The sequence below is a fragment of the Anas acuta genome, chromosome 4 (genome assembly GCF_963932015.1).
Source record: "Anas acuta chromosome 4, bAnaAcu1.1, whole genome shotgun sequence".
Classification (NCBI taxonomy): Eukaryota; Metazoa; Chordata; class Aves; order Anseriformes; family Anatidae; genus Anas; species Anas acuta.
This window is the reverse complement of record NC_088982.1, coordinates 8,908,835-8,924,220: the sequence shown is the minus strand read 5'-3', so window position 1 is coordinate 8,924,220 and position 15,386 is coordinate 8,908,835. Positions and strand designations below refer to the sequence as shown.

The window sequence follows — 15,386 nt, the reverse complement described above, 5'->3', positions numbered from 1 at the left end:
CCAGTATATTAAACAGTGTAGATGGAATGGATTTGAAACAATGAAGTATAGTATATATGGAATTACATATATCTATATATTTATTGTTTTCCAAATGGAGAACCACGGAGAAAATTTTATTTTCAACTGGGAAGAAAAAGCTGGTGAGGACCATGGGATCCAATTGGGATCCTGTAAAGGAGGCTCATACAAATCAGCATGTAATTCACTTTCCCATGTGATAGACTTTCCCATCCTCAACCAGTGGTGTAGAATTTCTTTGAGCTACATTCATCCCACCTAACTTTAGACACTGAGGTAATACAACTAAATTAGGAGTTTTGTTTCTCAAGTTTCCATGTTCAGTTAACGGAGAAAAGCAGAATCCTCAGATAAGCGTGTATTCTCTTGAAATGCACCTGGGCCAAAGATTTTCAGGCTTATATCAGAACTATGATTGTATGCTTTGATTACTGACTGTGCTGATGCAGTAATTTGAAAAAAAAAATATTTGCTTGAAGGTTTCTAGAGCACAAATTGAAGGAAAACAAAACAAAACAAAACAAAACAACCCGTATCTATATATATGCAGAGAGAGGGTCACAGAAGGTTCCTGAAATGGTTTTGCTAGTGAAAGTTTGATTTCATTGGAGGCAGATCTTTGTGGGAGGTTCCTTCTTCTAGCCTCAGAGATCTGATGGTGAAGAAGTTAAACTTTCAGCCCAGTTCAAAAAAAGATATTTTGCAAAATGTTCATTAAGCAGTATCCAGACTTCAGGTGCCTATATCAGTAGTAAACTTTCTCAGTGAGGAGTAAATATATTCCTTGTATTTCAGAAGGTTTCAGAGAAACTGTGTTTTTTATGCAGACTTGCATGAGTTTGCATAATTCCCGTATTCCATCAATGTGGATGTGGACTAATGCTGCTGACTTAATTGAAAATGAGATGTTTGTAGCTACAGCAGGGAAGTGGCAATTGGTCTATTGTTTATATTAGCTCCAGGAAACAATGCATCCAGTTTTTTCCTTTTTTACTGGTATCTATTTCATAAATGTGATTTTTAGAATATTTTTTAATGTAACTATAGCTTATTGGATTGTAAGTAGGCAGCTAATAAAGTACAATGCTGGAAGCTTATCCATTTCGTTGTCAGAAGCAGTAAAGTCAGTGGCTTTTAAAAATAAACTGTTTGCAGAAATTTGTTTGTCTGTAAGCTTTCAACATGCATTAAAATTATCGGGCAAGATCCTGAGGGAGCCATTAATTTGAGTGGAAACTGAAGCGAAGGCTATTCATATGCTAACTGAATGAGATGGCTTGATAAGCTTAAAGCCAAGAATGAACTCAAGTTCTTTGAAGGAGAGGAGGTAGAAAATGGCCACAAAAACATTGTTTTGGGAATGGTGAGGGAAAAAAGTGAGATGGAAGCAAAACAAGGTAGGGACTACCAGTTGATTTCGAGCCTTGTTGGAATTTTTGTCAAAGACAATGCAAGGGAAGAAGAAATAGCAACAAATCTGCATTCAAGCAATTTGCCTGCCTGAAGAATGTGGAAAAGCCAATTCCTTAATTTTAAGGTTATGACACAGTAAATGACAACTTCAAACAGTAACTTTAGAAAGTAACCTCAATGCTACAACAGATGTCTTCACTGGTCAGCAGTCCCTTTTTTTGAGTTTTTCTTTGTGGCTTAAATATCAGTAATATTTAAATCAGTAATTTGTAATATTACTTGTATAACTTTTGGCATTTACAAAAAATGGTAGTGAATTTTTAGCCTGTGTTATTTACGTTCTGGAAAGGGAGGTGTCTGAAGTGCAATGTGACTGAAGCCAAAGCAGCCAGCAATTAGCGCGGGATGTTTATGGGGCTCGTGGTTAGAATATCTCGATCCGCGTGTGTGTGGGCTGAGCCCAAGCTCGCTGGATGTCCTTGAAGGATATCTCTGACTGTATGGCATATGCCGAGTATGGCCCTGTTAGAACAAACACACACATGTGAAACCAAGTGGGGAAGGTTATCTTGGTATGTAAGTGAGAAGGATGAAATTTTGATTACTGCTTCAGAACTAGAGGGGGTTTTGCCAAAGCCTGTTGGAAGCTGCCTTGCCTGTCAGCTCCTGTGGATGGGTGGTGCCTTACAAACCCAGGTGCTTCACTGGGCTTTCCATCAGCAGAAGTCAGACCTCGGAGAGGATGCTAAAAGTCAAGGTAACTTAGTTGTTCAGCAGGACTTTAATTAAACTAGGAGAATTCACTTCCTTCATCTCATGGTCCAGACTTATTCATTGATCTGTCCTATAAAACTACAGTGCAGATTACTTGCCCACAAATTTTAACAGACATCACACCTGCTCCTGGGGATCTAGTAGCTGGTAGTGAGGGGCACGAGATGTGCTAGCCAGCTATTTCAGTTCATGTGTCACAGTCAACCTGATCAGCTCTTTCCCCAAATCATCCCTCTTGCAGTTTCATCATCACATTTGTTTAGCCTATACAAAACACCAGATTAATTCAGCATTAATATTTGGTGCTGTCATTTTTTGATTTGATCAATGCATTGCTGTAGATTTTCCTTCCCCCTTTTTCCATAAAGCTCCTCTTTATGGAGAGGCTGCTTGTAACTGGAAAAAGGCTGGTGATAATTGCCCTGCACGGACTGTACAGGAGTCACAGAAATAAAGAGCTTAGCGGGAAGAGCTGTAGGATGAGAATGGGTTTTTATACCTTGAGAAAATTCGGATGACTCCTGAAACAGGCGCCATTCCTTCCTAATGGTTTTCAACCCCAAATTGGCTCTGTATGTTTTAGGCATTGCGAATCTGTGCTGTTTTGGACAGCTCTGCCACTCAAGCAGTGTGAGGACAATTAATATGCATATTAATACAATCATAAACAGGCTGCTGTGTGGACTCTTCTTGCTTTGCAGCTAAATCCCTTGCCCCACCAAGCAGCTGAGCAGCAGCGGCAAAACAAAACAGTCATTACTGATGAGGTCTGTCAGCTTTTGCTTATGATTTTAGTCAGCGAGACATATGTGACTGCAGCAGATGTCTCCGGTTTCTCACCGCCAGGATCCTTCTTGATGTGTTCCGTGCCATCTTGTTCTTTGCTCTGCAAGACAAAAATGAAATCTCCGAGTGGTGCAGCATTTTCAAAGCTTAGTGTTCCCTTTTATAGGAAATTCCACAAGGTATTTCGAGGTAGATTATATGTATATCTTGGTCGTGAGTAACAAGTCACTGATGCAGATTTTATTTTCTCGAGGAATAACCCAGGCATCTTGTGTGAACTACCCATTAACAAGAGCTTTTTACAGCGGAAGGATGAAAATTCAATTGAGTTGTTTTGGGTTTTTTTGGTCTTTCCTATTAAAATGGTAAAGCTAATGTTTTAGAGATGTTAAAATGCCCAATATGGTCAAAGCAAATTAAATATAAAATCTGTTACTTTCTATGTAAATGAAGTGAAATAGGGCAATATTTTAAGCTGCCTAGCATCAATGGTAGAGGCAAAGAGGCCGTTCTAGCAAAATTGCTGGACACCCCAGAATTTGCCATTGTGTAGCTGTAATCCAGGTGGCGTATTTGGCTGGAGACTGACACAAAGCAATCCTAATGGGTTAGTATTTGTGTTTTTTTTTTACAGAGCTCGCTTGTAATTTTCATTTTTAGTAATTTGGCCACATTTAACTTATGTTCATTTTAATGATGTGTAAAATCTGTTGTTGAATATCACTTGGTGTTCCCTGTGCTGCTAATAGAACAAGAGTTATTGGCTCTCAGAAATTAGCTTTTATTTGACAGATCTTTTTTTCTTTTTAAAACTCCCTAACTTAAATAACACGTTTGGGAGTTGTGAGATTATGTGTAATTAACTAAAATCACTATAGTAACTGCTGGTTTGCAGGTTTTTTAGCAATGCCTAAAACCAAGGTACGTTGTAAAACCACAATTTATATTGCAAGCAAAAACAGAGGCTTTCCTCATACAGCAGCATTGAAGTTGAAAAATTAAGAGAAAGCTTTCTTTTCGAATTCAAATTTTAAGGCTCCACCTAATACTTTAATTAGCTTTCCTCAGCTTTGACTCCCACGGCTGGATACGGAATTCCTGTGGGATTCTCCTAGACCCTAGGATGCTTTAATGCTTCAGCTGGTTGTTTTATATTATGTTTTGAGGGAACCGATGGAGGCGATATGAAAACCTTGTGCTAATAAGCTTCCCTATCCCTCAGAGTTCCTCGTGCTGGAAGATGTTTCTCAGTGCCTCTTCTTCATCTCTGTGTCAGCCACACACAGCAGTTGCAACGCAGGAGAGCATCTACTGGAGCTGGATGCTAAATTAATTCACTTTTTATTAAGCCATACAGTATAGTTGCTTGCATATCACAGGGGATGCTGCAGAAGAGCTGTATGAAATGCCTTTCGCTGCCCTTGGAAGTATTTGTATCCAGCATCAGGTATCCAGGTTCGGTATATCCTGTGTCAAGTTCTGGGTCTGATGCATTTCTATTATGTCAGATACCAGAGCTGGTATTACATATCATTTCTACATAAGTGCTTAACCATTTCTGGTTTTCAATTTCAGTTTTTACAGTCTAGGATTATTTTTAAAGTTTAAGTATTTCTGTGCTTTAATCTCATACTGTTTGCTCTTTTGCAATGTGAGTGAATGCTTCAGAGCTTTAAATGCATGTTTGATTACAGGGAAGTGTTAGAAAAAACATCGTGGTGGAACTGGGAAAATCCTAGTAGATCCTAAACAATTCTAACTTCTTGCATTTTCAGTTGTAGTTTTTCTTGAATTTTACCATGTCTTATCTTGCAGGTCTTATCCATTTTTGGTTTAAGTTTTTAAGGAAACAGTAAAAAAAAAAAAAAAAAAAAAAAAAAAATACCTTGCAAGTACCTGATATTAAATTTGATGGTAAGAAGGCAGCCTTGTTGGTTACTCATGCTCTAAGCTATTTGTTCATACATACTCACTTTTATATACATTTTATTCATATTGAACAAAAAATGTTCTTTGAGAGAGAGCATTGTTAAGGACAATACTTTCTGGGCTCTCAATGTTGTTCCAGTTAATCCCCATTTAGAATACAGTATTGTTGCATTCTTCTGAAAACCCAGGCTGGAATGGTATTGAGTTTGAATAAGCCAGTTGTCTAGCTAGAGTTTCTTATGGTTTCTTATCTACTTAGCAGCATGGTGCTTCAGCAGTTGTGTTTTTTCAGATGTCCAGCATGGTAGGTACAACAGGAATGCCCTGAAGTTTCAGGAACTGAGGAAGGGTTCAAGATATTTCTCCAATGGAGTGGGCAGCTACAGAAGCTGCTAGAGTGTGGAATGAAAGTTTTTGTTGACTTCAAACTCAGCATGCAGAGGAGGGAATGCTGAGGGATTTTTCCTGGTTGAAGATAACACTTAAGACCCATGGTTCATCCCAGCTGGCAATTTATTTATTTTAGTCCTCCCACTTCGGCTGAAGGAACAAACACTTGGAAGGGGCTTCTACAAATCTTACAGTGATGAAAAGATAATTCCCCTACAGTGGAGTTCAGAAGGCTGACAGCAGATGGGGCTTCTAGCACATGTCCTAGATGCGTGGGGCTGGGCACGGATGGTACATGCGATAAGGCTGTGGTGCAGTCTGCTTCTTCTGGTGGTGCCTAGCTAAGTTGTTCCTGCTAGGGGGGCTTGCATGCAGTTCTATTATTTGTTTCTCATGACAATAAAGTTTTGAAGCCTTTGGAACATTTAAAGGGCTTTCTTTTATCCTCTTTAGTCTTTTTTTTTCTTAAAATAGAGAGAAAATACATAAGCGATTGCACACAAAAAGCCTCTTGACTTAATAAAATGGTAAGGTTAGGAAGTCAAGAAAAAAAGTTTTGAATTGAAGCTTTTTTAGTCTGCTTTAAATGTAGCTTCTGGGATCATTTATTAAAATACAGTCCTTTGCTAAATAAACGTATGCTATTACCCAAATAATAAGACAAGTTCTGGATTTGGTTTAAATGACTCTAAAATTGGATGTGTAGCCCACCCTATACACTTAAAATAATTGTAAGAAGCCATTAATCTCATTATAGTTTTCCTCCGAACCATATTAGAACTAGTACTTATTAGAAACAAAAAGGTTTTAACCTGCTGTTTATTGTATTTTTTTGTGAGATAACCAAAAAAAGAAATGCCAGAAGTACTGCAAACGGCAGGATAGGAACTGGTAATTTTTTTCATACTTACATGGAGTCATACTTCTCTTATTCCAACCCCTATCATTTCCCTCTTGTCATTCCTCATATATACAACCTTTGCCTTTCCCCAACCATTGTCTGATCCTTTAGATGGCCTTTGGAGCAGTTCTTTTCTGCAGAATGGAACCAGGAGCTGACTGCAGCCTTGAGGCACTTGTAATAGCTTAGGAGAGACCTGACTGACAGCTCGGTGGTGGGGTTTCCAGTTACAGCCCACGCAAGTATCAGTGGGATGAATGCACCAGTTACCAAAGTAGGTCTAGAAACCCTCTTCAGACAATTACAAAAAAAAAAAAAAAAAGTTTTTTTACTTAAAGTATCAGAAAATTCGCATGGGAGAAAAAAAGCTTAAATATCATAGATTGGCTAAGGAGTGTATGATACTGCTTGTAGAACAAAAGAGGGGCGCTGTGCTAAAATCTGCATGAACCAAATCGAAAGCCGGAGAGCTCATGGTAATAGTTTTGAGGAAATAGCATACAAGTGTTTAAGAACAGAGTATTTAAAACATGCATATAGGGAAATTCAAGCACATAATATAGCTCTGCATTCATAAGATACTGAAAAAGTGTGGCATTTTGAGCAGTGCACATGAGAGATTTGTTTAGGCCGAGTAGTGCAAGTGGATTGCTGTCATTTGAGTCAAAGGAACCGCACTGTTTTATTCTTTGGGGGCAGTCTCTCATCAATTTGTTTAATGAACTGTGATCATTACTCCAGAATTGACCATTGTCCCTTTGTAGAAGCTTTCAGCATGGTTATAGTTGTGATGTCCTTTTACGTAAATAGGAACGTGTGAAATTGTGTTTGTGGTGTGTATGAAAACCTGTGGCAGTGTTCACGCTTCCTTACTGAAGGAGGGATCCTACCTGAGGGATTTTGCCTCAAGATTTGTTGCTCGGACTTTGCAAAGTGCCTAAACCTCTGCATCAGAATAGGACTATTTAATGCAGATATTTTGAATTCACTATAAAGTGGATTCACAAGCTTTGAATTCATGATGTAAGAGGCAAGTATGCTCTTCAAGTTTCTCTGCAAGTATATTGCATGCTACTTCTGCCTGTGCCTGTGCAGTTTGATGGAGGTTTCCAGGGCAAGTGACTAGGAGTAGCTGATGGCATGGGTATTTGTGTGACAGAAATGTAGTGAGGAGAGTCTCTGAAATGCGTGTTAGCACTTTTTGAGTAAACATCTGTAATGTTGCTCTTAGAACTTCTGAGTGTTACACACTTTTAGTTGGGATGGGTTTGTCTTGCTGGAATTTGATCCCTCTTAATTTAAAGGGATCACCGACAGTCTTTTGAAATCTACACCTGAAAATTAGTTGTAACTAAAAGCTTTGCCTGAGATCAGAAACAGAGGATGTTACTTTCCTTTTAAAATTGCTGAGATAATTGCGCTGTTTGGAGTAGAAAAATACATTGAATTTTTTCTCCTTTGCAAGGAGTGACCACCTGGTGCTTTTGATCTGAGGCTTCTTAACAAAGTTATTTTAAAGGTTTATTATTTTGAGAACAGGATAATACAGTTGATTTCTTTATACTCATTATATCTGATGCAGTGAGCTTCTAAATTCTGTTTATCTGCCTCTGCTGTATATGTAATGGGTACTTCAGTTACTCTGAAGGTTTATGTTTCTGAGTAATGGGGAATTTTTTGAGAGACTTATGTACGTTCTGCATTCAATACAGAGCAGATTTTAGGTTTAGTGAACCAAATACTTCTAAATTTGAAAGGAAACATCTATGAATAGTTACAGATTTCTACTGCTACTGACTATTTTTTGAGCACAAATATAAAATATTAAATTTGGACTAGCTTTAGAGTCTTGTTGGCTTCGGTTGCTCAGTTTTAGACTATGCTGCTTTTGCTGTTTTTAGATGAGTGTCAATGCCCAGCAAATTCAGCACCAGGCCTACGGTATCACAGATGGTTACCTAAAGCAATCAGCCCCTTCTGAAAATGTCAGTCGTAACATTTTTTGTTCCACAGCCCTGCTTTCCTTTATGTGTGGACACTACGGCTTAACCTGGCCCATGGGTAAATTTTGGAATTCAGAGCTGTAAAGCATATTGGTTTCACAGGTGAAAGATGACATTGTGCACAATTACGTTATTGGGTTTTGTTTGCTTGTCGAGTCAGGTAAAATGCTAATTTGCACTTAGTCACATGGTCTGAACTTTTGGGTAGACCTGTGCGGTGTCAAGAGTTGGACTTGATGATCCTTAAGGGTCCCTTCCAACTCAGGATATTCTATGATTCTATGATGATTCTGCCTGATCCTTTAAACGTATAAGCAAGTCTACTGTTTGGAATCAGTCCTTTGACATAACATCTTCCTTCTTCATATTCACCTTCAGAGGTGTTAACTTTGCAGTGTTCTCACTATGAAAAATAAATATATGATAAGCCTTGTTTGTATGATTAAGATTTCACCAGGGGGAATTCCATGCCTGCTTTATCTCTTCATAGCCTAATTCGTTGGTTAACACAGGGGGTTTCCCTTCAACCAAGAAGGTGAAAAGAAGACATTATGTCTGTAGCTACTCAGTGCTTAAGTATGGTTATTCATATTCTGCAGTGAGACTCAATTCTGGAGATATCGGCAGTGAAACATTCCAAATCTGAGCGTGGTCTGACGTTAATGAAATGCTTCCTACACACCTGGTATCAGCTGAGAGGCTTTATCCAAATTGTGCATGTTAGATAAGCCCAGTAGGAATGGTATTCCTCTTAGAACTATAAAAATAACTTGTTTGAAAGAATAATTTGGACAAAAGGTAAGTCAAACTCTGTAGATCAAAATCTGGGTTTGTTTTCTAAATTATCAATTTAAAAATCAAGAGAATCTTTAACATTTGCATAGATATAATCACTGCGGTTTGGGATACCCAGTTACAAGAAAAGCTGTTTATCTGAATTGTTATGTTTCTGTTCTTCCAGTGCTTCTGACTACCTCTGCAATATTTGCTGACTACATCCTTTAAGAGTACGATGTATTTTCAAATAAAGAACAGATGGTTATTAAGCCTTCTCTAAGAGTAATTTTTGTCCAGATCTGACTGGGTCCTGTTGATAAAAGAAGCGTAATTGTTTCTTTCCAACTCTGCAGTGATGCTTAAGTCCAGTTTAAAATTATTCTGGAATGCTCACGTTTCTCTTTGCAGTGGCACAGGCAATGAAAATACCCATTTTTCTGAATCTCTTTTGTATGGATATTGTACTTCATGCCTGGCTCTCTGTACACATGAAAGTATGTTGTAACTGTGGGTGTTGTAAACGTCCTGACCTTCATCCCACAGTGCTGCAGCAATTCCTATCTGCTCTGTACTGTAGGCTTTTTAGGACAAAACCATGAGGTCTTGTGGTGGGATGTGACCAGTCTTAATGACACACTGCAAAATCTTCCACTGAGTAGTCTGGAACAGAAGTCGGTGACACCACAATTCTTGTATATAGAGTAGGAAGAGACTTGGAAAGGCAAACATTATTACTGCAATTGGTCAAAACGTGGTCAGAGTTGTGGAATGAGCCTTTCTTCCTGTCTGCAAAATGGGAAAGGACTGAATTTTTATTTATTTACTTATTTTTCCTTAGAAGGCACTCTTTACAGCTCTCTGTCCATTTAACACCTTGGAAATATTTCTTCAGCTATGAGTTGAGGGAAGGGAGCCATCCTTACCACCCCATCTGTGCCCTGCACTTACGTTTTTGCTTAGTTTGGGACTTGCCAGGACATCATTCTGTTGAGATTTTATATTGTATGAGGAGTGCATTTCTTTCTGTCATGAGCTCTGTGCTTGCCTTGGAGAGCAATTTATATTGCAAATATGTATTGGTAAGATTGATTCCTCTAAAAATGAGAGAAAAGGTAGACCTTATTTGGCTGTGTTAAGAGGCACACAGAAACCCTTTTATTTGGACAAAGTCGCTCATGCTGCTGAGGGAACTGTAAGCATAAAACCAATATCTTTTAACAGAAATTTGCTTTTGTTAATAGCAATAGAGACATGAACAGAAATGGGTTTCTTATAAGTATACTCTTTACTCTGTATTTGAAAGAATGAGAAGCCAGCTAAGGTACTCGCACCGCATATTTTCCATTGATATTTCAGTCAATAACTAATCTCTAGTATTTATGTATTTTCAGTTCTGTTTTTACTAGGGCTTTTAAAACTGTATGGCATCATAAATCCTTTTCTACATTTTAAGGATTACCTGTACAGCTCTGGATAGAATTTCAAAACAATATCCCATAAATTTTTGTTTATAATTATTTTCATGTAATTTCTGAAAATGCTACCTCTGTGTCTTATCCTGCAATACGTGTGCATGCTGGCGTAAGGGTGGGATCTGCAGCTTGGTAAATACTTCAGCATCTCATAAAAACAGGCTGAACTCAAAATGCATTAAAAACTACATCCTTCCTCGTGTTTGCTATTTATGCAGTCAATAACATACATAGATTATATATATATTTATTCTTTACATAGTAGCTTCCAATCAACACAGTGAATCGTTAAGATTCCAGCATAGTTGCATCCTGTCCTATAGTGCTATTTAGGGTTTTTTCATTGGCGAAATGCTGCATTTTCCTTTAAGCATTTCCTTCTTTAAATGCATTTTACTTTATAAGTAATTTAGATAATTCTGGATATTTGAAGAAGCTGGATTCCTGCCAGAGCTTTCTGCAGTGTGTTCCAGCTTCCTTTCCATAAAGGTGGTCGTGGTGGAAATGGCTAGCAACCATGCATCCCTTTTTAAGAAAAAAAAAAAAAAAAAAAAAAAAAGGTTTAAGGCTCTAGTAGACACTTAGAGACACATTTTAATCTCTTTGGAGTTGATGAGCCACTTTCTTGCAATAGTTTGACATTTCAGTAATTTTTACCGTTAGGTATATAAGGGGACTAATCTTCCTCTCTACTGCCTAAATTATGTTTTATCATCCTTTACATTTTTTATGTAAGGTTATATTTGGATTCTATTCTCGCTATTTTAAGGCAGCATAATTCAGAAATTCTTTTTTCAAATTTACTTCCACGTTAATAAATTTCTAAGGTGACTTCAGAACTGACCTTCTTGTTTGATGCTGATATTCCCCTCTTGCATTTCTTGTGGAGTTACGGTCTTAGGACAGAAGTTTGAGTGGGAGTTAATGTGAAAAATGGCCCAGCATTTTGAAATAGCTAAGGGAAATGCAATAAAATACAGACAAATGATTTTCTGCTTAAAAGTTTTTTGCAACTATGCCACAGAGTGAAAATCAAACATGATGGTGATTGATTGCATGTTGATTACCTTCAACAAGAATTTACAGCAATTAGTTCTGGTTTGCTGTAGAGTATTGCCTGAATAATAAATCCTTTAGGATTTTCTGAACATCCTGAGCAAATTAAAGCAGACTTACATTACTTTTCTTCATTATGTTTTTTTTTTTTTTCTCCAACAGCAGTTTAATGACGAGTTCTTGTTCATCCGATGACATTGATCAGGAAGAAATCCAGCTTGCTTTGCAGGCTGCTAAAATTGCCACCCGAGAAAAGATCAGATCCAGATTTCATGGCAGTAATGATCTTATTCACCGCCTTTTTGTCTGTATCTCAGGTATGAGAGCATCGTTTGTTCTGAATGTACTGAAAAGACTTTCTTTTTTTCTTTTTTTTTGGTGTGTAAATAAATGGTAGAATGGACTAGTGATGAAATAGCAGGAGGACTGTATGTTGGAGTGTAAGTTGCAGATTGGTCTAGATAGACCTGTTACCTAATTGTGACCAGCATAAAGAGTCAGAGAGACAGACAGAGACCTGTAATGATGAAGAGTTTGTGTACGCAATGGGTTTGCCTTCATAGTGCTTCCCGTGTCTTTGTAATGCCCTGTGTCTTCTGGGGAAGACATTTGATGTAGTCGTTGTATTTTGATGCAAAAGGAATCTCCCAGTGTTTTCTGCCAAAAGGGCAAGGAAGTTGTTTATCAAATTAAAGCCAACATAAAGGCCAGAACATGGCTTAGTCATCATGGAAAATTAGTTTAATTAATATTTCTATTTTTATTACTGACATGAGCTAGTGAACCTTGAAAATGTACACCAGGCCATTACTGGGAGCAACAGACAAATTTAAATGCTTCATTTTAAGGGAGGTATAATACTCTAGCAATGATTGATCTGTTTTCTCAATCTCCTAGGTGTTGCTGACCAGCTGCAGACAAACTATGCTAGTGATCTAAGAAGTATCTTAAAGACCTTGTTTGAAGTTATGGCAACCAAACCTGAAACAGAAGACAAGGAAAAGCAAAAGAAAGGTGAAGAGATTAAAATATTTTTTTTCTATACTGAATTTCTGACGGTAACTCCACGTGGATCTATGAACTATTTGACAAGAATTTTCTTAAAACTTGGATAATTTTTGACAGGACACACTGTACAGTGATTTGAGCTATGTTTTTTTTTTTTTTTTTAAAAAAGTCATGGAAATGGACTGTAAACAGGATGAAGTCACTGAAATTACATGTATATAGGATTATGTCTCAAGGCAAACGTTGCAAGACATAAAGCCTTCAGAGTGCATCTACTCTTGCCCGTATTGCTGGGTGCAACAGAACAGTGTTCATAGCCTATATGAAGCGTTTAGACTTCCGATTTTTTATTTATGTATTTATTTTTAATTTTAAGTTTTCCTGGTACTGTTTTACAATGTTTTACAATGGTCATATTTTAGTTTAGCAAGACAGATGTCTTTTTTTTTTTTTTTTTTTTTTCCCTCCTGGAATTTAAATAGCTATGTAAAAAAAAAGTAGAAGAGTAGGCTATGAGATTCAACATTCAAAGAAGAATAATGAAGAAATGGAGGCTATAAAGAATTATCACTACAGTTTTGTAGGCAACAATTCTTAGTTGGAATAATTTCCACTGGATGAGCTATAACCTAAAAAAAGAAAACATTGACAAATGTAAGCATAAACTAAGTAAGTGAATGAAAGTCAGGGACACTTGGGATGATGCTGCTTTGTGATTTGATGTGTGCAATACACCTAGGGAATCTCTGGTTGTTTTCATCATCTACTTCTTTGTAAAGGAGCCAGGTTAAAAACTGTGAAATAAAATATAGGATGCAGCTAAACTGGTGGAACTACAAGGACTGTATATCCTGTTATAACAGCATCTTTCATTTCTGTTGTCATTTCAAAGAAGAATCCAGGAGATTCTTAAATCGCTGTGTCAGGTTGAATAAAAAAGAAGAAGTATAAGAAGGTACATATAGATGCTCCTGTAATATCGTTCTGGAAGTCCTAACACAAGTATTTTGAGTACAAATTGGAAAAATATGAATTCAAGTACTTTTTGGTTTGTTTTACAGTTAATCAGGGTTTAAGGAACGCAGCATTGGAAGACTGTGCTTTGTGTCAAGAAAGTATATCATCCTCAGAACTTGCAGCGAAAGCCAGAGATGGGGACTTTGAAGGTACTTTCTTTTTTCTGAGAATAAATGAGACAATACTGTTGTTTTTAAAAACAAAAAACAAAAACACATGAAAATGGAATAAAACCCCACTCTTGTAAAATTTGGCTCTGGAAAGTGAATATAAAATACTGTCATTATGTGGCTTATAAACAGAGTCAGATGATAAACTGAGCATATATTCCTTTCAGAACTTCCTCCAACATCCTCATGAAAGTCTGTGATCTGCAAATTGTCATATCCAGTATGAATGCATTTGTATGAGTGGAGAAAGGTTCTGTGTACTAAAGGCTTTAATATAGCACATGACATTACATGTGACAAGTCTCAGACGGCTGTGTATGATGTGATGCTGTAAGGAAGGTCATCTCAGCCAAGTCTAGAGATCTTTTATATCCTTAGCTATATGTGGAGGTGCTACTTTTTTCACCAGAAGTAGCTTTCATATTTTCTATGCATCTGTCTCTGAGGAAAATGATCAAAATACTATGTTTTTTATTTTTGTATGCTTCACCATATTACTTCAAAGTGTGGAAAAGATATTTCTAGTGAGTGTACTGGGGGTACTTAAATCTCACTGAATGCATGGAAGGGCTGAAGAGAAGTGAAGAGTAAGTCTCAAAGTGTGGGTCAGGATTCAGTCCTCCTGAGAGCTCAGAAGTTTTTTGGTTTGGTTTTAAATCTGAGCTGCAGGAGTGCTTAGGAGTCAGTTATGGACTGTAGCCCTAGTATAGTAAACAATGTATAAAAAATGGATTAAAAGAAATCTTTGCACTTGCAGTCAAAGAATAAGAGAAGAGAAATAGCTGTATGAGATGCAGCAAACAGGAAAGCTGTCGGCTTTGATCTTGAGGGCCAGATGGTGATCTCGTCACACCAGGAGCCCAGTTATTGGAGAGGTGTTGTCTCTGGTCAGGGTCCCTGGTCAGGTGAGAGAAATCCTAGACAGCCATAAACTGAGAAATTTTACCTAAACTTGCCTGAATATCAGCTGGGCAGTAATTTTGCCATGCTCTAAAACTTTCTCCTGTTGTTTATTGTCTATTTGTCTATGTACACCAGTGTTTTGCCAGTCACACTTTGAATCCAGGATGTTAAATGAGTAATGAGCAATGTACATCTCAGCTTGTCTGCAGAAAGGGATGACCAACAGGCAAGAAATGTTAGTTCATGTCTTTTGTAGTAAAGATCAGAGATCACAGGGAAAAAAAAAAGCTCTTAGAGATTAGATTTTAGAGAAATCGGTTGTTTTGTGCTTATATAAAACTCAAGGATTGGTTGCTAACCCTTCTTCTAAAGCTGCAGGCTAAAGACTTCGAATTTAATCTATTCATTTAGAACAGCAGGCCTAATTTATGTATAATGTACTGTAGAAAAATTATCTCTTCTGGAGGAAGATGATTTGGGGGCAGATAAAGTAAAGAACTATTCAGAATAATTTTAATTGATTTTTCTATTGTGCCATAATTCAGACTGTGACAGAAGGCACAGTGAAGAACAAATCTTTAAGCAAAATATCTACCGTATACGGGCTGTAGTGGAAACAAATGCAAGAGATGATTCACTCCCTACCATTTCGGTTCGTATTCTTTTGTTTTGAATCGATGCCTGATGGTGTCAGTAAATGTGACTTCCAGAACTTGAAAGCAAGTTCTGCTGATCTGCAGGATGCTGAATAACCCTCTCACAGAGA

The 15,386-nt window shown here is 37.5% G+C and overlaps 1 protein-coding gene across 4 annotated transcripts in view; it reads left to right on the top strand.

Moving 5' to 3' along the window:
- ZFYVE28 (zinc finger FYVE-type containing 28) overlaps positions 1 to 15,386 on the top strand; it is a 142,749-nt gene that overhangs the window by 115,086 nt on the left and 12,277 nt on the right. For 2 of the 4 annotated variants that reach the window (XM_068679718.1, XM_068679716.1), the window contains 3 exons: positions 11,688 to 11,839; positions 12,420 to 12,536; positions 13,592 to 13,696. In XM_068679718.1, the coding sequence (XP_068535819.1) occupies positions 11,688 to 11,839; positions 12,420 to 12,536; positions 13,592 to 13,696 (374 nt within the window). Of the gene's footprint in view, positions 1 to 11,684; positions 11,840 to 12,419; positions 12,537 to 13,591; positions 13,697 to 15,386 lie in introns of all 4 variants that reach the window. The other 2 variants (XM_068679717.1, XM_068679715.1) reach the window with 1 other exon arrangement.